The sequence below is a fragment of the Rhagoletis pomonella genome, unplaced genomic scaffold (genome assembly GCF_013731165.1).
Source record: "Rhagoletis pomonella isolate Grant_MI unplaced genomic scaffold, Rhpom_1.0 Rhpom_scaffold_00002, whole genome shotgun sequence".
NCBI lineage: Eukaryota > Metazoa > Arthropoda > Insecta > Diptera > Tephritidae > Rhagoletis > Rhagoletis pomonella.
In genome coordinates this window covers 105,565,512-105,590,581 of record NW_023458556.1, presented here as the reverse complement: position 1 = coordinate 105,590,581, position 25,070 = coordinate 105,565,512, and the positions used below count along the sequence as shown (strand labels likewise).

The following is a 25,070-nucleotide window of genomic DNA, read 5'->3' as shown; positions in this document are numbered from 1 at the left end:
ATATTAAAGACCAGTAAATTAGCGATTTATATACCATCGTAATCTTTGTTGAATTCTCTATAAAAAACGTTGTTAAAAAAATGGGGGTTTTTCAAGAACTATTTTTAAATATTTTTCTTTATGACGAGATGGTTTATTTTGTGAGAATAAACAATTATTTGTATTTTTTTTTAAACTTATGTTAAGATATATTTGGTAAGGTGTTAAATATCGAGTTTTTGCAAGAATTTAAATTTTATTGCAGATTCCGATAGACAACCTATCCAGGTTTAATATTTGTACGGCAAGATTTTTCTTTAATACAGGGTAAAAGTAGCGTTAAAGTAAAGGAAAATAAATAATATAAAAAAACTTTTTAATATACAACGCTTTTATAAATGGACTAAAAAGTAGAAAATAATACTTCTCAGTCCCATAGAATTTGTTTTGATAACTTTTGATTTTGAAATTTTAGCAAAAGCCATTATAAACAATCTATGAAATTGAAAATGAAAAACGTGGAGCGCATGCAATACAAAGCATTCGATTTAATTGACAATAGTCAAACTACATAACGTAGACCTAAAATTTCTACAGCGAAAGTAGAACTTTGAAATCGATTTTAAGCGGTCGTTATTCATATACCCACATACATACATACATATATTACTTTTCATATCAATTCAAGTGTATTACATGCGCCCCACGCTTTTCATTTTCAATTTCATAGATTGTTTATAATGACTTGCTAAAATTTCAAAATCAAAAGTTATCAAAACAAATTCTATGGGACTGAGAAGTACTATTTTCTACTTTTTAGTCCATTTATAAAAGCGTTGTATATTAAAAAGTTTTTTTTATATTATTTATTTTCTACCTTTTAGTCCTGTCTGAATAAAAGTTTGCAATAGATATTAAAATAATTCAACGATATTAATAGAAAGGTGCACACACCTACATTTACATATGTATGAACATACAAACGAGCACCAATTAATTTTATTTCCGGTGTAGCAAACGTAGTACATAGGGCGACATCTAGATGTCATCTACCTCGCCCTATTCGCTTTTTTATAGGAGCTTTTCAAAGCTTTGCTTTATGGTGTCGGACACACAACATTGAAAGTTTCTGGAACACAACATTGAAAGTTTCTGGAACACAACATTGCAAGTTGATAAAAGCGTTGTAAAATATGACTAAATCGTGTAGTATAGTTCTTCCGATATCGGCCGTTGCCATATGGCAACACGGGGCATATTCCAGATGGATTGTTAGAGGACAGTATTTGGTTAAAATATGAAATAATAGAAACATTGTGTATAAGTTTTAATACATTTATTGATAATATATGCATATTCTACGTGCAAAGCGGATGAAGAAGTTAATGAAAAGTAGCAAAGCATTTCAAACATAAACGCACATCACATTTTGCACAGGCTATACAGGTCCTATAGTTTTACATGCTTCACCAACACAACGAAGTTTTTTTGTAAATTTGTATGGGTCAGTGGTGTAGTCACAAAAAGATATAAGGTCCCAGTGTGGAGACCCCCGAGGCTAGGTATTTAGCATCGAGCTGTCTATTAAAGACCACAGAAAGTTTTTGGGAGTAGTCTTGGAGAGTAAGCTGCTGTGGATGCGCAATGTTGAAGAAAGAGAGAAGAAGGCCAGTAACGCTCTTTATGCATGTAAAAGAATGCTGGGAGTCACCTGGGGTTTGTCACCTGCTCTGATGCATTGGTGCTACACAGAAATCGTCAGCCCAATACTGCTCTATGGCGCTTTGGTGTGCTGGAATGCCGCACAAAAGTCCTTATGCCTCGGCCCAATGGAGAAGGTTCAACGTCTAGCGACACTGTACATCGCGGGAGCGCTGAGGTCCACTTCGACGGCTGCTCTTTAAAACCCCTGCTGCGAAATCCGCACGTGGATTGACGGTCATAGGGAAATTAAATTTCAGAACCTTTGGGCACCACTTAATTGGGGCGGAAAGCACAAGCAGCACAGGCTTCATGGCACCTAGCTTTAAGTGGAAACGAACTATTTGCACAACGTTTGAGGAAGAGCAATGGAAATGAAATCTAGCCATAGATCCCTAAACATTTTCACGGACGGCTCTAAAATGGTTACGGGAGTGGGTGCCGGGATTTACTGCCGGGAACTGAACGTCAGGCGGACAATAAGGCTATCTGTCCATTGCAGCATATTTCAAGCAGAGGTTTTCGCAATGAGGATAATTAAAGAGCTAGCCCTCACCGAAACGACAATCAATTCAAACTTAAAGCTATTCCAGGCGGCAGTCAAGGCAGTTTCCTGATATAGTATATCATCCATAAACGTCCCTGGCAGCCGGGAAGCCATTGAAAAGCTAGACGCTGATAAAAGGCTACATATCTATGGGGTGCCCGGTCACAAGGGAATCTAGGATAATGAAGTAGCAGATGAGAATGCAAAAAACGCCACCAGTTTTCCCTGGAGCAGACAAACTACATTTGTATACCACTTCAACACTTGTACAATGATATATAATATGATAATATGATTAGGCAGTTCAGAGCTAAATGGAATGAGTTAACCACCTGCAAAACTGCAAAAATACATACAAACTATTTTTGTTTACACTGCCTCATACATGACAGTATTTTGCGTTGCCATATGGCAACACGGGGTCAATTTGGGCTAGCGAACATATCAGAATTTGATAAAAAGAGGACCAGTTCACATTACGCCCCGTGTTGCCATATGGCAACGGACTTAAAAAACACTTAAATTATATAGCATGCACGATTGTTTTTTATTCTTACTTATTACTAATAGAGTCAATAATGTTTTAACTAATATTTTGTCACTATCATAATTTGTAAATAAAAAAACGCTTTCTATAAATTCATGCTTACTTCTTCATGTATGACATTTTGATGGTTTTCTGCCACTTCTAATTTTGTTTAAAGAACACACTTGCATTACACTCGATAGAGAGCAAGGATCTGACGGAAGCGTAAGCGTTTCGAAGGATACACCTTTTAGGAATTAGTTAACGTAGATATAAGCATTTTGAAGTAAGTGTTTTTTGTTTTACACCCTCTTAAACATGATGTATTTTGCGTTGCCATATGGCAACACGGGGTCAATTTGGGTTAAGGCGACAAACCCGTAAATTCGTTCAAACCATTAAAAAAAAGCTCTAATGTTTCCCCTAGGGATTTTAGGCCCATCAGTCTATCTTCGTTTTTTGTTAAAAATGCGAGAAAATGCGATTCCTCGTGATTGTCTTTCAAGAGTTCAATATGCTTATGGCAAGAAAAGGTCGGTGGATACCGCCCTGCGCACATTGGTAAGGTGGTCGGAGGAAGTCTCCATGCATAAATATGATGCAGTAGGGACCTTCTCCGATATCGATGGGGCCTTCAACAATGTTCCTCCAGAGGCAATAGTCAAGCATATTCATAATCTAGGGGTTGAAACCAACCTAATAAGGCTTATCTTCAGCTTGTTTCCTGACAGAAATGTCGCGGAGGAGTGGGGGAGCGCCTGCACTCAGCGCAGAGTCAATAGGGGCACTCCAAACGGCGGTGTTCTCTCTCCCCTGCTATAGATTACGGTTGTAAACGACCTTCTAGAGGAACTGGAAAAAGTGGGCTGTAGAGTGATCGCCTATGTAGATTATGTGGAACTTTTGGTTAAGGGACGATTTCTATAAACCTTTTTTGAACTGGCTCAAGGTTACCAGAACAATCAACGGCGCCCTCGCAGTAAATCCCAGTAAGACGGAACTGGTCTTGTTTACCAGGAAGTACAAGATACCCGTTTGGGCCGAGGGGGGTTGTTTGTCTGCGGCTCTCAGACAGGATCAAGTACTTAGGCTTGATCCTGGAGAGGAAGCTGTCGTGGAAGCCTAATTCTGAGGAAAGGGTAAGAAAGGCGTCGGTTTCCTTGTACTGCTGTAGGAGAGTTATCGCTAAAAGCAGAGGTGAACTGCATGAGGACCGGGTACATCCCCATGGCTTGGAGGGTAGTCAGTGTTGCGTGGCTGATCACCTGGCATTGGAGAGGCACTCTTAAAACGTTATCCCCTAGTAAGGAGCAACTATGGACGCCTCTGCTCTCCTGCGGCGAGCGCTAGACTAACACGCATACTTCGTACTCGCGATAATGAAATTGCTAAATTACTAAATACTTAATAAAATGGATAAAGGAAAGTGATGCTGCTTTTGTGAAAAAAGACGTTTTTCTGCTGCAGCAAATGTTTTTTTAGGGCACTTTAAAATAGTTTTTGCAGCTGCAGCGCAAGAAACGAGTGACACATCGTTACCCCATAAAGGTGCCGAATACCACGTTACCTCTTAAGGGCTAGTGATCGGGGTTCGGACGGGCCATTGAGCGATTGGTATTCATGCGGTAAGACTAGGATTTTCAACTGATATCTCTTTTGTATCAGCTGTTAAGTTGAAGATGAAGTGGAATCATCTCCAAACTTCCTTTTAGACTGTCCAACCTTCGCGAGGCTAAGATGGAAGTATTTTGGCTGGCACTTCTGAACTAACACTGAGATCTCAGGGATCGAAATTAGCTTCATTCGAAATTTGGCTTGCGGTAATAACCTAATCCAAACTAACCTGTACTTCTTTGTGCTATGAAATAGTTGGTCACATTACTAAAAGGCGACAGCATAACGCTAAGGTCTCCTAAATTATTTTTTCGAAAGACAGTAAAGAGCTTTTAAGATATTTTCTAGAATTGACAATTGTCTTCCGAAAGACAAAAGTCTGTATTGAGTTGAAAGAAAGTTGCAATAATTGCCCTGTTATATTGATTTGTCATTATCTTATTTGAAATTTTGCCTTTAAAATTTTGTATAATATAGCCCAATGACAGGACTAAAGCGAGAAAGCTGTTTTATTACACAACTTTAGGTGCGCCTAATTCTCTAAGACTTGCACCACAGCCACCATTTTTAATATTTTCTTTATTTGTACTTTTTATAAATCGTATATTTTTACAATTAAAAAAATAATTTACGTTTCTTATTGAAAAGTTGAATGTTGACAAATTCACTGTTTTGTTTGTTTCTTTTCGTATATATCACAGGAAGTTTAGTGCTATGTTCCACCAAAATCCGACTTTAACACAAAACTCTATTACAAAAGTTATAAATTGGCTGCTTTATTTACCTTTACTGATTGAAATCGATATACCGCATTTCAATCCCATTTGATAATGTGTTTTCAATTATTTCACGACAAATGCCATTGAATTTGACATAGTGTGAAAACAACCCTTTATAATAATATGGTCGCCAAACGAAACGTGTCCGGTCTTACAGTGCTTATGAGCTGGTAACCCTGCTTGTAGGTGTAGAACCATCGTACAGTTCCGTAAGTAAAGTAACTCTTCTTCTTACCGTTTTTGCTGGCAGGCTGTAGGTGTGTATTTGGCAGGCTGTAGGTGTGTCTTTGGTTAGTGTATTGGTGTTTTTGGTTCAATGTGTTAGTGTATTTTGAATAAATTGTAATAGAAATGGAAGAAATTGTAATAGAAATTAAAGAAATTGTAAACGATAAGAGCAAATGCAAAAAAACAAGTGATCTCAGCTGCAGGCATTATCCGGCATTCGGCTGATAGTGTTTTTACTTAGGAAACTGTACGATGTGTAGAACTCTGTGCTTTTTTTTTCTAATTTCGCAACAATCGCTTTATAAACTTCCACCAATGTTGCCTGCACCTTGACTTCCTCGTTACTTATGAGTTTTAAGTCAAAAGAGTTTAGAGCTATTTCTTTTAGCAAGTTCATGAATAGGGTCGCCAGACGTACCCCATCGGGGGGACATACCCCATTTTGACTTTTGTCCCCCTTGCTACGGAAGGTTGCGTAGGTCCCCCATTTTCGAACGAAATCGTTCAGTTTCCGCTTAAAGCGTGTTTGCATTGTTCAACTTTCACAGGCTTTAAAAGTTGAACGAAAAGTATAATTTTTATTTGAAAATATTCTTGTGCCATTTTTAAGGCTGAACACTGGCGATCAAAACGGAGTACAGGGTGATTTTTTTAAATATCTACAATGTTTTTGAAGTTAATTTTTGTGTTATTTGTTTTATAAAAATATTTTTCATGCTTTAACCAAAGCCATATACATGCATTTGTTATATAAAAATATTTTTCATGCTTTAACCAAAGCCATATACATACATCAATTAAACTTGCAAACTTAATACAAATTTTGGACTTTTTATCTGAATTCATGAATACGTAGTTTTAGTACAATACGTGCAAGTCTTAAACAGCGGGTTTTTCATATAAGAAGTGCAATTTATAAAAACTGGCATTGATTTTTTATGCAAACGGTCTTGCGCATTTTCCTCAAATTCATATTTGTATGGAAAAAAGCCATCAGCAAAAAAGTATCAACATTCTACGCGATTTTTATCCGCGTAAAACTTGCACTTATTTTACTAAACTTTCATGAGCCACGTAACTGCATATTCATGAATTCAGATGAAAAAGCCCAAAATTTTTATGGAAATTTGTTGAATTTTTGAAGAGTTGGTATTAAGTTTGAAATTTTGAATAAATTTTAGGGTATTGGTTAAAGCATGAAAAATATTTTTATAAAAAATAACAAAAAAATTACTTGAGAAACATTGCAGGTATTTACAAACAAATCGCCGTGCACTTAGTTTTGATCGCCAGTATGACTTTGTTTTGTTCAAATGATAATGTATTTTCATTTATGGACGGTTTTATTGTTCCATAAGCGAATAAATAAATTTTTTGTTGAATACATTAAGTTTTTTGTCCCCCGAAAAATACCCCCTTTTCTTTCTCAGCTGTACCCCAAGTTCCCCCATTTGTTCTTATCTGTATCCCTTTCGGCATTTTAGGTCTGGTAACCCTATTCATGAACGGGTTTTATATTATTTACCCTGTCAGCAATAAATGGCGGGGCCTCTGCTGTTTTTATTTTGACGTATTGAACTCCTCATGTTTCTAGAGAAGCAAACCTATTTTCAGATGGTGGCAGGTTTCTTAGCCAATATTTATCGAGCCTAACCTGGTTTTTAGTATCTTTGGGAGTTATTGCACCTGGACTATCTCGGAATCTTTTGTTGTTTTTGACAGTTGTCCATGTAGGACATTCGTTACGGGTACTTACTTGCGCTTATGGCGAGCCAGCGTGTTGACTCTGGTTGTATAGCATTTGAAGCTGCTTTTGAATTTTGAGCTACAGGAGTCCAAAACGGGCGGCAAATGGAGATTAACGATCTTGGTAGTTTATCATCTTGTTGCGTTTTCTGGGATTGCGGCTAGCATTTGGTTGTTGGATTCTTTGGGCTGGTGTTGATGTGACTTTGTAGGGCTTGTTGTTGTTGCTGAACCTGCGGTGCATTTTATAGGCATTTTCGAAGAATTGGGATATTTTCTATTACATGCGTTCAAACAACAAAAAAATTAGCCAATCATGATATTTGTGCTATCTATGCACCATGCTAGAAAGTATGCACCTGATAGTGAATACCCCTAGTCTATTACAATCCCAGCATCTGGCACCACAATTATGCATATCTTCAGATGCAGCAGCGCGCTACTTGATCCTCAAGGCTGCTCTTTTGTAGGGGTGTTTCATTCGGGTGTCCTCAGTAGACATCCGTCTTCTCGTTTGCAGTGGAGTACGAATTTCACGTATCTCGCAACTGCTTCCCACTTGTTTGCACTGGAGATCATTACCCCAATTACGTTGTTCGGGGTTATGTCTCCGTATCTTTCTTCCAACATTTTGCGCGTAGATAAGAAGTGCTCGCAAGTGGAGAATGTATGGTGTTCGTTATCTTCGACGTTTCCACAGTAGTGACAGAACGGTGAGTCTACCCTGCACATTCTATGAAGATATTCTCGGAAGTAACCATGACCGGTGAGGAATTGCGTCAGGTTGAAATCGACTTCCCCGTGCGGTCTTTTCAACCATGTTTGAAGGTCGGCTACCAGTTTTGTTGCTATTGCTGGATTAGTTGCTCGCGTGCCCTTGCCGCGGCAGCTGCTCGCCCTATCGCGGCACTGAGATTGTAAATCTGTCTTCGCTCGTAAGCAAGTAGCTCAATTGGCATGAAGCCAGCAATAACTAGAACCGCGTCCGCGGACACTGTACGGTATGCAGAAGCAATGCGTAGTGCCCCTCTGCGCTGGACCGAAGACATTTGAATCCGGTATGTTTTGACTTTCAATGCGTCGGCCCATATTTCTGCCCCATCCAGGAGCAACGACTGGACTGATGTCATCAAAAGTTTCTTACGGCATGGCTTCAGGCCGCCCACTTTCGCCATCAGCCGGCTTAGAGCCACCGTGCTCGGCGCAGCTTTTTCACATACTCCTTGAACGTGTTCCCAGAATGTCAATTTGCTGTCAAGCTTCACCCTAGGTATTTTATAGACCTAGAAGTTGTCACGGGCTGAGGTCCGACCATCATGTTTGTAATCGTTTCTTGGTGAGGAGCACGATCTCTGTTTTGACTGTAGCCAATTGCAATCGCTCATCCATCCACTGACGCTGCGCATTACCTGGTTCAGCTTGAGCTGCGTTTGCTGGATGTTTCTTGCTGTTATGACGGCGGGCACGTCGTCCGCGAAGGCGACAAGGAAGGCGCTCCCCCGCATTTCCATGCGCAACAGACTGTCATACGTGGACAAACCCCTGTGCCGCTCCGCCGGTTATACGTCTTTTTATCTGACCTTGTGTTGTGTCGTACAAAACTTCAGCTCGTCTGCAGAAAACAGTGGTGTCTCAGCTTGCTCCTCGACGAACACTCTATTTCGATGGCTGAGTGGAAGATCGACCTATCTCGGCAGCCAGTTCGAAAACGCCCTATCTCAGAAAATTTTTGAACATCGCTCTATCTCAGAAAACTTTTCAAGAAAGCCCTACTTCAGAATTTGATTGAAAACCTATCTCAGCTGCCGATTCAAAACGCCCTATCTCAGCTTATTTTCAATGTATTTTCGTTTGAGATAGGGCGTTTTTGAACCGAATTCTGAGATAGGGTGTTTTTAAATAAAATTCTGAAATAAGGAGTTTTTCAGTCAAATTCTGAAGTAGGGCGTTCTTGAAAAGTTTTCTGAGATAGGGCGTTTTTGAACTGGCTGCCGAGATAGGTCGATCTTCCACTCAGCCATCGATTTGCTCTTAGTGGGTGTGTGGGAAATAGTGAATCCACTATATTCTTAACTCGGACCTCATCCATCGCTTGCGATGGTGTATGGAACTTTTTCATAACTAGTTTGTATCCCTGGCCCCAGGGATCACAATCCACTTCGTAACAAAACGCTTTCCAGCAGTTCCATTTACTCTTCTGTATCTCGACTCCAAGTGCTTTCTAAGTGCTTTTGTAAGCTGCTGCTCTGGTCAGCGCCTCAGGTCTGCCACGAGCGCGCGTTGCGAGTTTGTGCATTATATGGCAGGCCTTTAACCGCTCTTCAATTCGGTCATTCCACCTGCTTTTTACTTGACCATGCTCTCCTCTGCGGCATTGAGGCTTTGCATGCCCGGTGTATGCAGTGCATCGTTTCTTCCACCAGCTTATCACAAGGCGCCCTGTTGTGGATCTCTACCGTTGTGGGTGAAATGCGTTGGGAATCTGCTTGGAGTGATGTGTCGAACTTGCAAACATCGACCCTAGACGGGTTTCATCCTGGTTTTCTGCGAGGGATACTATGTGTTTGCTCTCGCGTTGTGTCAGTGACTTGGAAGGTGATGTAGTTATGGTCGCTACCACTCAGGTCTTCCATCATTCGCCATCCGTCAGCCCTTCTAAGAAGGCTTTCTGAAACCAGGGTTATGTCAGGGATCGAGTATCCAAAACCCGGCCTTCGATATGTAGGTGTCGTTCCGGTGTTGAGGATGGTCAGGCCAATGCGGGCTGCCCTTTGAAGGACCAGTCTTCCCCATTCCACGGCTCTTGCGTTGAAATCTCCAGCAACAATTAAGTGCCCGGTTATATCACGCAACTCATCTTCAATTATGTAATGAATAAGTGAAAGAAATATCAGAATATTACAGAACCCTGCAAATGGGAGTTGACGGGTTAAGGGTTTAATAATAATAATAATAATCCCAACGGTTTTGCCCTCCATTCCCGCCCATCCGCACGAGGGGCGCAGTCCGCATGACGTACAGAACCAATATTTTCTAGTTGTGCGCCGAGTCACGAAAGGCAGGAGTTTGTCAAGAATGATAGAATACAATACAATACAACACATATGTAAGTATACCTAAATTAGCCCGTTGAGCTTGTATAATTATCTCTCTCTAATGCATTAATTCTATACACGTCAGGACCAACGCCCGACGCTTTTATGTCTTTATTTAATAACGGCTCTATGACAAAATATTCAATAAATATATTCTTAGATTTTTATTTACTTCATTTCGTACATTAATATTGACCTGATTTTTTTTTTGAATAAATACCAGGAATAAATATTAAATAAAAAACTATATAACTTAAGCTTAACAAACTTTTAGTAGCTCGGAGCTAGTTTTGGAACGCATAATGAAATATTTTCATACCCGGTAAATGCAATCCTGGGTGCATCGTTAATGAGCTGAAAAACCCAAAACAAATTAAATTTGTGGAATGAAGCCGTTTGAAATGGCCTTTACAAACGGCAATAGAATTTCGACATTGTTCAAGGAATTGTGAATATAAGCTGCCTTCCATTTGGCATATTTGCGGGTTAAACCTTCAGAAAGTTACAAAAAAACATTATTTTCTATTTTTATTATTATATATTTTTGAAATAAAAATACTGAACCTTGTACACCAGAAAATTTCTTTAAACTATCTCGGGCAGCAGTTTGTTGATATGATCTTCACGGCTACCGAAATCACCAACCTCAACGTAGTGGCCACAGTAAGTTGGAGGCTTTCTTGAAGTGGGATCCAACAGTGAAAACTGCCAAATAATCAACGCACTGAATATCGTGCGCTTTGCACAATTTGCGTTCGATCACAAAGTTGTCAGAGTTTGGGACAAGTTGATGGTTGTGCTTAACAATTCCACGTTTGTAGATCAATTCACGAACTGATTTAAGATTTGGATAACCCCATATAATATAGGGTTCGGCAATCCGTAGCATATTAATGGATGCCTTGTTCAATTCGATGAACAAACCGTTGTTAATGTGGCGAACACGGAACCACAGTAAAATGTTACGCACTTTTGGTGCAACTTTTTTGATACCGCAGATACAGATCACAAAAGCCATTCTGCGGGTACGTAGAATGGGCCGCGTTTCTTTGCCAGATGGCGCAAGTTCACCTCACGGCGTCCATCACGGAGATATTTTGCTTGATATTTCTCAGCATGCTCCAAGTTTTCACGCTTGCGGAGTGCAATCACAGCAGAGCGCTTTAGTTTACGCTTGATTAGGGTAGCACGTTTACTGACCTGCTTCTTGCTTAACTTCAGCTTCGACTCGGGGACAGCAGGCAGCTTCCTGGAAGATAGTTTTTACTTTGCTTCGGGCTTCTTACCGGCCGTGGTGGCAGTCATCTTATCTTGTCACTTAGCACGTTGAGAAGGCGAAAAAAAAGTTCGCTAAATATTTGGAGCACATCTTAAATAACGCCACTCGATTTAAAACATTTCTGTTAAACACAATTTAATTTAATTAATTACTTTTTTAATACATAGATATGCTGAAACCAGGCACTTACTTTTCCAAATTCCATCTTGCTTATCGGCATAACTTTCCAAATGAGCCTGAGTTGCTACTTCATACTAATAACTTCATATTCCAACTGCGCCTTCTTTTTTGCCTCAACATATCCTAAAATTAGCAAATAAAATACTCCCTTCATTTTGTTTTGTTGCCAAATTTCTGAGAAATGTGAATTCACCACGATGCAATACAGAAAGAACAAGGACCAGGGATATAATTTTTAAGTATTCAGTGGCAATGCGCAGAGCGTTCCGAGTAGCAAAATTAATTTGCATCAAATATAACATTAAGCGGTGGTTCTAATACATTTTTTAATATTATTAATCAGAGTACATACAATATATGGTATTTGTTCCAAAAATTAATGCACTATATGCATTTTTTTTAATATTTCTTAAGTTTCTATCATTAGTACTGAAAAGCAACCCTGCGTGTAAGAAATTATGCGGTACCCAAAATTTCACCTCTGGAAACTTTATCCCCATAAAGGACTTCACCACAGTTTTTTTACTGGATATACTGAGGTTTGTACTTTGTTTGTGTTTTGCTGAGTACACACATACAGATACAAAAATATTGCCCTTGTATTGGGAGTTCTGCCAACGCTGTGCACCACTGACTTAGATGCATCATCAACGTAAACAAGATCTAATAGCCCAGTTATGCATACTTAGCTTTGCATGAGCGTTGTCACATAAGAATCTGTTAAACTGGTTTTGCGTGTAAGCGGTTACCCAACGCATAGCACGTAAAAATTGGGGAGGAATATAGCATAGAGCTAAATAAGTAAACCCCCTTCCAACCTGTACACGAATGCATTTGAATTCTGCAGATTCAGTGTGCGGAAGACTAACTTCTTCAGATGTTATTGAAGAATCTACGGCAAAGAATACGCCACCGCCTATTCTGCCCTCACGATTTTTTTGTAGATATGATAATAATTTGAAAGAATCTCTGAATTGAAAATGTGAGGTTTGAGCCAAGTTTCAGTGAAAGAAATTATATTATAATTGCATTCAAGGCCATTAAGGCATAAATTCGTTAATTTAGTATTTAAAAGCGTAAACAGACGGCAGCGTTGATCCGGATCAGCTCGGGAATTAACTGCAGTTGATCCGGATTAAGTCCGAGTTAGTCCGGATCAACGCTGCCGTCTGTTTAAGCTTTAAGCCTCTTACGTTTTGATAATAACTTAATAAATAAATACTTAAAGCCGATTTAGTAATCAGTTTTTTGATTCAGTATTCTGACGGGGAATGTTTGCTAAATTATTATTTTTGTTGGGTCTATACTCGAACTCACGAACGAAAGTTCCGGTGGGCCAAAAAGAACTACTAAGCAGCATGTCAAAGTTTTCTAAATTTACGTAAATTTTAAATGAAGAAATATTTCTTTCTTGATATTTTTAACTTTGGACGAGATGTAAAACTTTATATCGTCTTCGGAAGTATCCCTCGAAAATCTAGAGACAAACATAGACTTCTTTGTGGGAACCACAACCAGTCTCCTAGTATTAGACTCGATAACCGGCGGAAGGGGTTGAGTAACTGAGTTACTCATTGAGGGTAGAGTAAGCGTTGGAGGATTAGATGACGATGCCACAACTTAAGTTTAGACACACGAATATCCTTAATGGATTGTACGATATCTAAGCATTTCAAAGATTTGAACACATTTTCATAATGCTTAAATTTTACGGTCAGTGCCGACAACTCTCTCCCTACCTCTGAAACACCATTTCTGGTTTGTCTAAACAACTTAAAGAGATCAACTTCGGTTGACCTGCACTTTAAGCAAGACCAGCGAAGACCTTTGCCATGATTAATAGCGTCCGGAATTCTTCCTTTCAAACCAGCACACATTAGATGGCAAATACCATCACAGACCCAGCACAATAAAAAACGTTCAGTTTCGCTTTTAACTTGGCAATTATCAAGATCGCACTTCATAGTGAAAAATTAATAGCACTTATGGTAATAAAAAGGCAAACAAAATACTTAAAGAGTTTAGGAGGTTAGTTAAAATCAGCTGATGTACTTAGTCTTAAATGAAGCGAACAGTTTGAGAATCACTGTAATATGGCACTCAATAAACACAAAGCAAACAGCTGTGACAGGAATTACTAAAACAAGTAAACAAAAAGAGCAAAAGAAAGGCGCAAGAACAAACACAATTGCAGTTACACAAGAATTACGATTTCACAACAAAAATGATAGCAACTGATGACTCGGCAAGATTACTTGTATATAGTTGGAATTAATTAAATTGCTTCAAAACAATAGGGGTATTCTCCAAATCTTGCAAAGCCCTTGCACGTAGCACGGATTGAATGGATTGCAAATTACTTGCAAACACACAACAACAAAATATATGGGAAATACCATTTCCTATCGCTGAAAAATATGCGTAGCAAAATAAATGCGACCCTGTGCTAGTTGTTTTGTTGTTGGAATTGCTACATATTTCTCATTCCTCCTCTCATTCCATCTCGCTCACTTCATTTTTTTTTTGCTGTATCTTGTTATTGTATTTGATACAGAATTCCGCTGCTTGCTACCTATGCATGCTACCACTTTGCAATGGGGTGCTCTCGTACTCTTCCAAATTTGGAATAGTATTTTTGCATTTCGTGCAATCCTTCCATCGTGCAAGACTTCGAGAATACCCCTAATATAAAACAAAATAATAATATATTTTACTTAGCTTTATTTGCACAAAATGCTCACTGGCACTATATCTCTACCATATCGATACTTTTGGCATTCGATACCGATATTTTCTACTCGATAGTTTTAAAACGATATTTTTTGGAATCGAGTATCAGAACCCTAGTATCGTATCGAATGTCAAAAACACACATTCCAGCACTGAGGGAAAAAATTTTAGAATTAAAAAAAACGTGCTAAATTGAAAAAATACGCATATGAAAGAGCACCAACCCAACTCGTTTTAAATTTGAGTATATACGTTATTAAATATGTGGTTGTGAAGTGCACAGATGCTTTCTCGTAATTAAGAAGAAAAAAAATTAATTTTATGTTCCGTCTGATGGGAATTAAACCCGGACCCTCTTGGCCGCAATTAATTGTATCAAGCTTCTTTGCACACTCAGCTACAGCCATACATGTAAAGGTGTTTTCAAATGTTGAGTTTGAATCAACATCACAGCGCGCGATTAGTGCATTATGTCATACCATGTATGTGTGTATGTGTTGTCACCGCTGTGCATGCTTTGTATACATATACCTTCTTAATTACATATGAAAAAGCATCCGAGACGTGCAAAACGCCATCCGTGTAGTGAAAAATGCTTTTTTGCTTTGATGCTAAAGACGTCTCAAAATGTAGACGTCTACATTTTCAGACACAATTTGGAACGAACTGTGAACACCCCAATTAATTACCGTTTAAAAATGTTCGTATTTAAATCAAGTGAAAAGTCTTAACCAAATGGATTTTCCATTATACATACACTACGTACATATAATGGAAATATTCAATTAAAATACTCCCGTACTAAAATGAAGTAGTCTAGCAGTCGTCGCAAAATCGTCTCAAAACTTTGCTGGTGTTGCCAGACATTTCCTCTTTGCGTGCATTTTTTATATATCGCCTTTCGATTTTGTTTCGGAAAAATTGTAATTATTTAACTTAATTACCAATTCCTAATATTTGTTATTTCTTTTCCTTGATTTGTTTCTTTTCATCAGAAATTGCGCTCAAATTAAATACAAATACAAAAAACGTGCCCAATAAATAAAAAAAATGTGATTAGTATTGACATAATGCAACCCTGCTGCGAGGTTACAAAATGTAGACGCGTAAAAAATATACCTTTGAGTGTGACAAAATGTAGACGGCGTCGTTTTCCAATTTTGAATGGGAAACAACAACACCACAGATTTTACGGTTAGAAAACGTCTTAAAATGTATACGTCTACATTTTCAGACACTATTTGGAACGAACTGTGAACACCACAAATGTTAAAGTCAACACCTCAATCTCTACGTGTTGTAATAATAATAAAGTCCGGCGCTCACTCAATATGTTAGTGTTTGGCCGAACTTCTCCTCCGATTTGTCGCGTGGGCCTTAATGTTGTGGCACAAAGGGGGTGCCTACAGTTTTATGTCGACTCTGAACGGCGATTGTATTTTATGGGAAGCTGTTTTTCATTTTCAAGGGTTGCGCACTTCTAACCACTACACATTTTTTGGATTTTGGTATCAATATTTGGAATATCGAGTCTTTTTATTCCGATTTTAATGGGTACCCGATATTTTTAAAGCGATACTTTAAATGAGTACCATATCGATACTTTCGGTTCGATATCGTGTCCCTACTCTCAACTTAACTAAATATTAGCACAAAATCTTTAAAAAAGAAAGTCAAAGCAGAGCACAGTATAAATATGTACGTCTTCACAGGTTGAGGTTTGCGTGATCAATTTGGGATTTGAACTCATTCTAGGAGCACTTATGGTCAATAATGTACGGTTCTGTTTGTGTTTGTATTATATTATTTTCACTACTTTTATTGATTTTTTCCACTTTGTGACACTATGAAATTTTCCACATCCTCACAGTAGAGTTGCCAACTTTTATATCTTGTATGTTGCTCAATGGACGAAAACCGATTCATGGGGTTGCCGATCTGAACGGGGTTAGGATGCCGAAATAATAGCACTGGGTCGGGAAAAACCTGAGTCAATCCGATGCGTAGAATCGGCTATCGTGGGAATGCATACTATAACTTTGTATTAAGCTTAAGACCCAATTTCAGGTGGCCTATTTAAGTAGAGATTGTTGATTTACCACACATAGGAACTTCTACTGCACTTTTTATACCTTTCATGAGCATGAAATGGTATTATAACTTTGGTCCGATGTTTGTAAGTACCAGAACAAAAAGAGATAGACCCATGAAAATGTATACTTATATGATCAGAACGTCGAGCTGAGTTGATTTAGCCATGTCCGTCTGTCCGTCTGTCCGTCTGTCTGTCTGTTTGTATGCAATCTAGTCTCTCAGTTTTCGAGATATCCGGATCAAATTTGGTAGGTGGGTGTATTTTTATAATGTATTAATCATTTGTCGGAACCGGAAGAATCGGACCACTATAACATATATCTCCCATACAACTGATTGTTCAGATATGAGGTTTTTCATTATAACTTCTCCATTTATGCAGCTACGAACATGAAATTTTGCAATACTTGCACCCATTATCAACAGAATACTTACAGTGAAAATTACAAAGATCGGGTCACTATAACCTATAGCTCCCATACAACTGATTGTTCAGATATAAAATTTTGCGTTATAACTCCTCCATTTATATAGCTAGGAACATGAAATTCCGCACTGTTTTCAATAATTATCAACAGAAAACTTACAGTGAAAATTAAAAAGATCGGGTAACTATAACCTATAGCTCCCATACAACTGATTGTTCAGATATGAGATTTTTCGTTATAATTCATCCATTTCTGTAGCTAGGACCATGAAATTTCGCGCTGTTTTCACTCATTATTAACAGAAGACTTACAGCGAAAATAACAAAGATCGGGTCACTATAACCTGCAGCCCCCATACAACTGATTGTTCAGATATGAGGTCTTTTATCATAACTCCTCCATTTATGCAGCTAGGAACATGAACTTTCGCACAATTTTCACTCATTATTAACAGAATACTTACAGCGGAAATAACAAGGATCGGATGACTACAACATATATCTTCCATACATCTGATTGTTCAGATATGGGATTTTACTGTAAAACTCCTTTATTTGAACAGCTAAAACCGATAAATTTCGTAAGATATTTTATAAATAATAATACAAAGTCTACTGAGAAGCACTGATTGTTAAGATACCAGTTTTTGCCATATATCTCCTTTATGTACGAAACTAAACCCAATAAATTGTGTTACCGGTTTACATACCGATCACATAGCGGTGAAAATCACTTAGTTTGGTGTCATATAAAGTATATCTTCCATACCTCTGATTGTTTAGATGCGATTTTTTATATAAGTATGTAACTCCTCTATCGATGTATGCAGATGTATTCAAAAGCAGTAATCTGTCAAAGTAAAATTTGCAGATGTTCATGAAAGGTATGAAGCCTTCGGCATAGCCGAAGGCAGCGCTGCTCTTACTTGTTTAATTTTCAATTTGCATAGGTAGATTGGAACGCACTAGGACTGGGACTATCCGCCGTATATTCGGATATCCGGTTAAGCTACGTTCATTTTGTTATCCGGATAATCTAAAAGGATAGAACCCCAGCACTAGTAGGCACTTTAAGTACTTTTACATTTGTATTATAATGCTTGCAACAGACGAAATGGGAATAAGATATTATTTCTTATTTAGTTTCAGAAATGATCGCTAGTCCATTCGAAACTCGCTCGGACAGTTTCTATTTTGTTGATAACCGTCTTATCATGCACAACAAAGCAGACTACGCTTACGATGGTGGTATGTTTATTTAAATGGACGTATTCGAGGATATTGGAATCAATTCTCACCAAAAGCCATACAAGCCTTATTACTAATATTGTTCTACAATTAACTGTTAATTTATGTGTAAGAATCAAAAGCTAATAAAAATATTTGAGATTGTATGCATGCATGGAGTTTTATTGCGATGTACCTCCGTGGTCGATACATAGTAAATATGTATGTAAGTAGAATGCACGCAAGCCCAATGTGACCAACCGTACTTCTTTCGGAAGTACAGTACTTATTTTTGAACCGTTATACTTCGTACTTCGCAGTACAGTCAAATGCGAATGTCGACTGGCAATAGATAAACGACTATTAAGCGATTATCGATTATCGATGATATTTTGAGTGTCGCTTAAACTATGTTCACATTACCAACATAAAATACTTAGTTTCGTTTAAAATACCTCACTAAATTAAGTGCGTTCATACACGCGTTTCTTTATTTGTCTTGGCAGCTTTGTAGCAACCCTGTGTTATTGTTTATTTAACGAAAAGAGATCGCGAATGTGAGTAATTGCGTATATTTTTATATTCTGAGTTGTTTGTGGTAATTTTTTAGATTTTAGATGAGTGATCAAAAGAGAAAGCTTCTGGAAATATTTTACAAACTACCACGCGCGATTATTAAAAACAAAAACGTCCGAACACAATGACATATCAGTTGTGGGACAAAACTTTTTTCGATTATTATCGATAAAATTAGAGCCGACATTGATTTGTTCGTGATTTGGTTCTTGGTTTAAGATAAACTACGTACTTTCATCTTAATTTACTGAGAGACTTTACAAGGCGAAATTACTTAGTTTGTATTTAATTTATGCGTAAATTAAGATTGACCTCTAAATTACGCCAATGGGAACATAGTTTTAGTCGCTCTATTAGCGACTGTGAATACTTTTTAATCTCTCATCCCTCTATTGCGGTTTTTAGTCGTTGTAGTTTGCGTTTATAAAATTTACATAAGAAAGTGGTACTATAATGCAGACATGGGCACTTTTGCCCGTATGGGCTTTTTGGCCCGTATGGGCAAGCGAGCCCATTTCACGGGATAGATCAGGGGAAAATCATGGGCAAACGGGAAGGGGGCAACAAATCTTACTAATACACGTATAGCAATGAGAGCCACTGCACACGCATTCTGGAGTAAAAAGGCTCACTCTCCCAAACGCACGCCACATACACTCCTCGTCATTTGAATAGCTCAACTTTTTAATCTTTAGTATTTACACTTTTAATTTTGTTTATTTAATATTCATTACATCCGATTTTAAAACTTTATACCGAGTTAAAAAAATGTCAACAAAGGGGTACAATAAAGTGCAAGTTTCAAGTGTCTGCGGTGCTTTTTGAAAATTTTTTTGGTGATAGTGCTGCGCATTTTCTCTCATACAAAGTATGCTCGACAAAACTTTTATATGGAATAAAATGCGCAGCACTGTCAATAAAAAATAAATGAATTTGAAAAATCGGGGCTGTTTTAGAGTCACTTCAAACTTGCACTTAATTACATTATTGCATATCAGAAATTTTTCTAAAAATATTATTATTCACTGCAGGTCATCCTCTCCTATGTTGACCTTTTTTTAAGAACTGTTTCCAGCTCTCGAGAAAAACGAAAAAATCATATAAAATGCTGCCCAAGAAATGGAAAATAAACTTTCTTTTAAGCTTTAGTTTTTAAAAAATTTTAAAATTGCATTTACCCGTAGAATATGCTATATCGTCACTAGACACGAATAATGACGCGAGCTCAAAAGTTGACGGCGAAAAAAGACGCATAAAAAAATTTCAGCGTCAAATATTCTTAACATACTTCGCCAAAGTTTTTTATAAGCATCTTTTTTCGCAAAATTTTTTTAAACGCTTTTTTTCACCGCCAAAACACCAGCGCGCCTTTATCCGTATGTAGTGACGATATTTTTACAAAAGTTTATATTAAATAAACAAACGAAAAACTGTAAATACTAAGAATTGAAAGGGTGTGCAATTCAAATGACGAGGAGTGTATATGAGCAGATGTGATCACTACCACAAGTAAACCGCGAGCTGAAAGCGTGATTGTGTTAGTGTGCCAATTACGTTTGATTGAATTTGCGTTCGCTTTGTTACGCTCTCGCATGTATTTGCATGTGATGCTTACGCTCTTTAAGCAGGCGCTCACTCTTTGTCCATGCTTGTACAAGAATGATAGAATACAAGATTGCGCCAATCGAGCTGAGAGCAACTGGCCATGACCAGGGATGCTGTTTGGATAGATCCAATTGGATACATTTTTAGACGAATTTTTGCGGGATACTTATTTTTTCCTATAAGTATAAAAGTGGATACTTTTTTAAATCGGCCAAAATTTTATATTTTCTATAAAGTTTTTTTCGTTCAAAAATAGATTTTCATTAATGACGTTTTCTAAATGTTATAAAAATCGCTACTGAAATTGGAGCGTTTTATTTTTTGTGAATGAAGCAATGAACATATGAAGAGATCTCACCAAAGCAGTGTAATAAGCAGGAAACGGATTTTTAGGACCTAAAAACCTATAAAAAAGGCAAAATAAAATAACGAAATAGGCTGGAAAAGGCAAAATAAAATAGCGAAAAAGGCAGGAAAAGGCACTAGGTATTGCAAAAAAGGCAATAAAAAAAGACAGAAAATTCGAAGAACAATCAAAAAATACATTTATTTTAGAAATGTTTATATTACAAGCAAAAATAGAAAAACTATGAACTAGTTTCATTATATGAAAAATTTGTACTTCGAATCTTTGACTATTTTATCCTTTCGAGTTTCTAACTCATAAAACTTTAATCTGTGTAGTTGTAGTAACATTGAACCACAAGATGCATTTTGAAGTTGTCTGGCAGCATTTTCATTCGATTTTCGCGAAGAAAAGCCTTGAATGTACTAAATGTGCGCTCGACGTCAGTTGATACAAGTGGAGCCCAATTTAAATATGGAACGTTTGAAACGTTCATATTATCAGGAATAAGGGCGTTTTCCTCGCCCTTTACAATTTTATCCACACCCCTTATTGTCTCTAAGCTTACGTTAGCTGAGAAAACGGATTTAAATTTTTGCAACACCAATTTGGCAAGAGGTCCCTGCGCTTCTATAAGCCGCATGGGCATGTGTATATTTTTTAATCTTAAAAAAAACAAATTTAAATGCTATAATCACTTTTTTTAAGTTAGAAAAGGCAAAAAAAGGCAAATATCTTAAAAAAGGCAAAAAATAGGCACATATCTTAAAAAAGGCAAAAAAGGGCAACATCAAATGTGTATATATGGAATCAGGGAAAGCTAAATAGTGGACATTCTTAATCGAATATACTTTATCTCTTTAGCAGAAAAAAAGGCAATTTCCATAAAATCTGTTCCCTGGTAATAAGAGCTTTAACAGACCGCAGCGTTGATCCGGATCAACTCGGGAATTAACTGCAGTTAATCCGGATTAAGTCCCAGTTAATCCCGATCAACTCGGGAATTAACTGCAGTTGATCCGGATTAAGTCCCAAATAATCCCGATCAACGCTGCCGTCTGTTTAAGCTTTTAGGCGCAATTGTTTAGTTAGCTAAAAAAAATGCTTTAAGCAAGATCTTAATATAATAATAATAATAATAGATGGCGCTTACACATACGTTAGTGTTTGGCCGAGCTTCTCCTCCGATTTGAGGCGTGCGCCTTGATGTTGTCACACAATGATCTTAATATATATATATAAATTAAATATATCTCTCATATCACATATCTTCATTTGTTAATATAAAAAGAAAGAAGATCTCAATGTAGTTTAAAATACACTGTTTAAAAAACTAAATTTGATTTATTTAAGGAAATTTTTATGAATTTTACTGAAAAGACTTTAAATACACTCTAAATTTTTTTTGTTTATTTGCGCATATTAAGAAAGGTAACCATTTTCCTCTTTTAATGTGTGCAAATTTGCACACCGTGTAATAAAATTAAACACTGCCTGTTTACTTTAACAACCACATTTTTCGCAGAGCGCACAATAATACATAAAATGTTTAAAATAGAGTAAATGTAAGCCCCAAATGTTTATTATTTGTAGGAAATGTATTTTTAGTTTCAAAATTTTTGCAACATTAAACATTTCATGTGTATATTTATGTATATATTTTAAAGATTTCAAGTTCAAAATCGAATCCTGAACATCTTATACGCATGTATATTTATACAGATTCTTGTTGATGTGTTGTACAGGTACAAATGTAACATATTAATTACTATTTTTTATACTTACTTTGCAAAATACTTATGTATAAAAGAAAAAATTTATAAACTGAAATTACAAATGTTTGATTTTATGAAATATAAAAATATATATACACGTATTCCAAGTCCTTAGGATGGGTTAAATTATGTCTTTTTCTTCAAAATCTTTGGTTTTCTTACAAATTATGAGATGGATACGTAAAAAAAGAAAATTGGATACATTTGGATAATTTTTTGGCTTGGTCGGTGATACATTTTCTTGGGACGGCGCGGCGACACTGGCGTCAAAATATACCCGAATGAGAGAGCAAAGACGAATTCAATAAGAAAAAGAAGAAGAATCGAACAGCTGGGGTGATATTGAAAGGTTTGTTTACAAAGTGCATAATAAATCGCGGATTTACGGAATTATTTAATTTTTAATGGTAAATTGGTTATTTAAAAGTAAAGACTGTGTACTTCTTAAATGCAATGCAAATCGCTGAAAGTGTTAAAACACTGCAATCATTATGATTTGCATTTTTTCAGTAATTGAACAAATACCAGCGGGCCGCCAGCGGGTCAGTTGCTGGTAACAATTTGCAGAACGATTCCACGGTGATCGTTGCATCGTCGTCAATTAGTGAAATCAGTAACCAAGCTTTTAAAATAAAGGAAAACCTCCTACTCCGCTATACATATAATTACTTTCATTATTTAGCTACTTTACCGGCAGCCGCAACAAACGCTGGCCCAAGCCTGCAAATTGTTGCCAGCAACTGACCCGCTGGCTGCGCACTGGCACTTGTTCAACTACTCAAAAATGCACTTTGTAAACAAACCTTTTGGGTGTTGGCCACATCAAGCGGCTCATCTGGATGAAATGAAAAGGCTGTTAGATGTAATGCAGCAACGTGCTCCCGATGTTGAACATCAGTTCAAAGAAAAGTCAAATGAGTTTGAAATGGCGCAGCTTATCATACGCCAGTTGTCGGATAAGGCCAATGTAAACCAAGGCCGCAATCGGATAGAGACCTCGACGCAGACGCAATTTATGTACGCAACAGATTAGAGACTTACAAGTAAGTTAGAAGTAGAAGTGCATTTGAAGACGTTTACATTATTATGTTTACGCATTTCTTACAGGCTATGGTGCAACAATTGACGTATGCCAAAGAAAGGAATTTATGATGGTCACAAATATATTGGCAAAAACATAGCAAGTGCATATGCCAAGTTGGAAAAATTGACAATGCGTGAGTATAAAATGAATAGGTGTTCTTAATTATAAATATTACTTTACCTTTTCTTTTGCAGTGGCCAAAAAGAAGAGCATTTTTGATGATCGACCGCAATAGATTCAAGAATTGACTTACATCATGGTGTATGCGTTACAATCTAAATTAGCCAGCATGGGCACCGCCTTCAAACAGATACTAGAAGTGCATATAGAAAATCTCAAACAACAAAGAGCGCGTCGGGATCAATTCGGGCAGTCACCAATTGCTGCTAGCACTGTTCGCTCGAGTACAGCGAAACAGGGCTCCTTGCTGTTAAGCGAAGAGAATACGGCCGTAAGCATTGACATGGCCGCAAGTGATACAACACCATTGCTGGGTGCAGTCGGAGGTAGTGGAATACAGACGCAGCAGCAGATTGCATTATATGATGACTCCGATAGTTACGTGCAACAGCGGGCTGAGACTATGCAGAACATTGAATCGACTATTGTCGAGCTAGGCGGTATATTTCAACAATCAGCACATATGGTTAAGGAGCAAGTGGAGACTGTGGAGCGTATCGATACAAACATACAAGATGCCGAATTGAACATAGAAGCGGCGCATGGTGAAATATTGAAGTACTTCCAAACTGATGATAAAAATATTCGCAGTACTGATATTCTTTTTCATATTCTTCGTAGTTTTCCTTATATAATAACGAATATGTTTGTGACACGGCAAGATTTTAACAAGTTCAGATGCGCGGTCTTAAAGTTGTGGATTTTTAAATACATAAATATATAATATCCTATTCATATACATACATATAAAAAACACTAATGTAATAATGAAATTAAGTCTTATATGCCACGTGAAACACGTTGGCTTTTAGAAGCAGTCACGTAGGGTTAGACACTAATTCTGCCAATAATAAAATTACTTCACTTAGTTTCCCTTTTTTTCAAAATTTTCTATAAAAAGTAGAGATGATCCTGTGTAATAAAACGAGAACCGATTTATGTAATCATAAATATATAAAGAAAAGTTTAAAACTAAATAAAATAGAAATTGTTATTGGCAATAAGTACATGTGCTTGTTTATTAATAATTCAAATATTATGTTCAAACAAATTTAAGTGAAAGGTATGCAATTTCAAGAAAAAAGCAATTGCTTAGTTTTTATGCATACGGCTTAACATTTCCGGTAGGAAGCAGAAGGTCAGTATGTATAAATAAAAAGCTTTATCAGGGGAACGTGTTATATTTTCAAATAACAAATAAATAAAAAATACATCATAATGAAATGTTGTCGTTTATTGCATGTGATCTGATGCCGGATTCAATTTATAGGTTCTCGTAGGTAGCTCGTTCTCGAAGTCATCAGTGGTGAAGTGTTTTACACAGATGACGCTGGTTCGGGCGTTGAAATCCG

At 37.2% G+C, this 25,070-nt stretch overlaps 1 protein-coding gene, 1 long non-coding RNA gene and 1 pseudogene across 2 annotated transcripts in view; 2 read left to right on the top strand and 1 right to left on the bottom strand.

Moving 5' to 3' along the window:
• LOC118734295 (protein unc-119 homolog) overlaps window positions 1-18,319 on the top strand; it is a 71,137-nt gene extending 52,818 nt beyond the window's left edge. The window contains exon 3 of the mRNA XM_036464011.1: window positions 18,069-18,319. Coding sequence (XP_036319904.1) covers window positions 18,069-18,187 — 119 coding nt within the window. The 3' untranslated portion in view covers window positions 18,188-18,319. The remainder of the gene's footprint in view (window positions 1-18,068) is intronic.
• On the bottom strand, window positions 10,559-11,793 carry LOC118734296. The gene is made up of 3 exons (XR_004992377.1): window positions 11,685-11,793; window positions 10,780-11,615; window positions 10,559-10,707 (listed from the first exon to the last, which is right to left on the bottom strand). It is a non-coding gene; the product is annotated as an uncharacterized LOC118734296 (long non-coding RNA).
• A 4,884-nt stretch (window positions 18,320-23,203) lies between the features above and the next one.
• On the top strand, window positions 23,204-24,734 carry LOC118734815 (annotated as a pseudogene).
• Window positions 24,735-25,070: the final 336 nt, after the last annotated feature.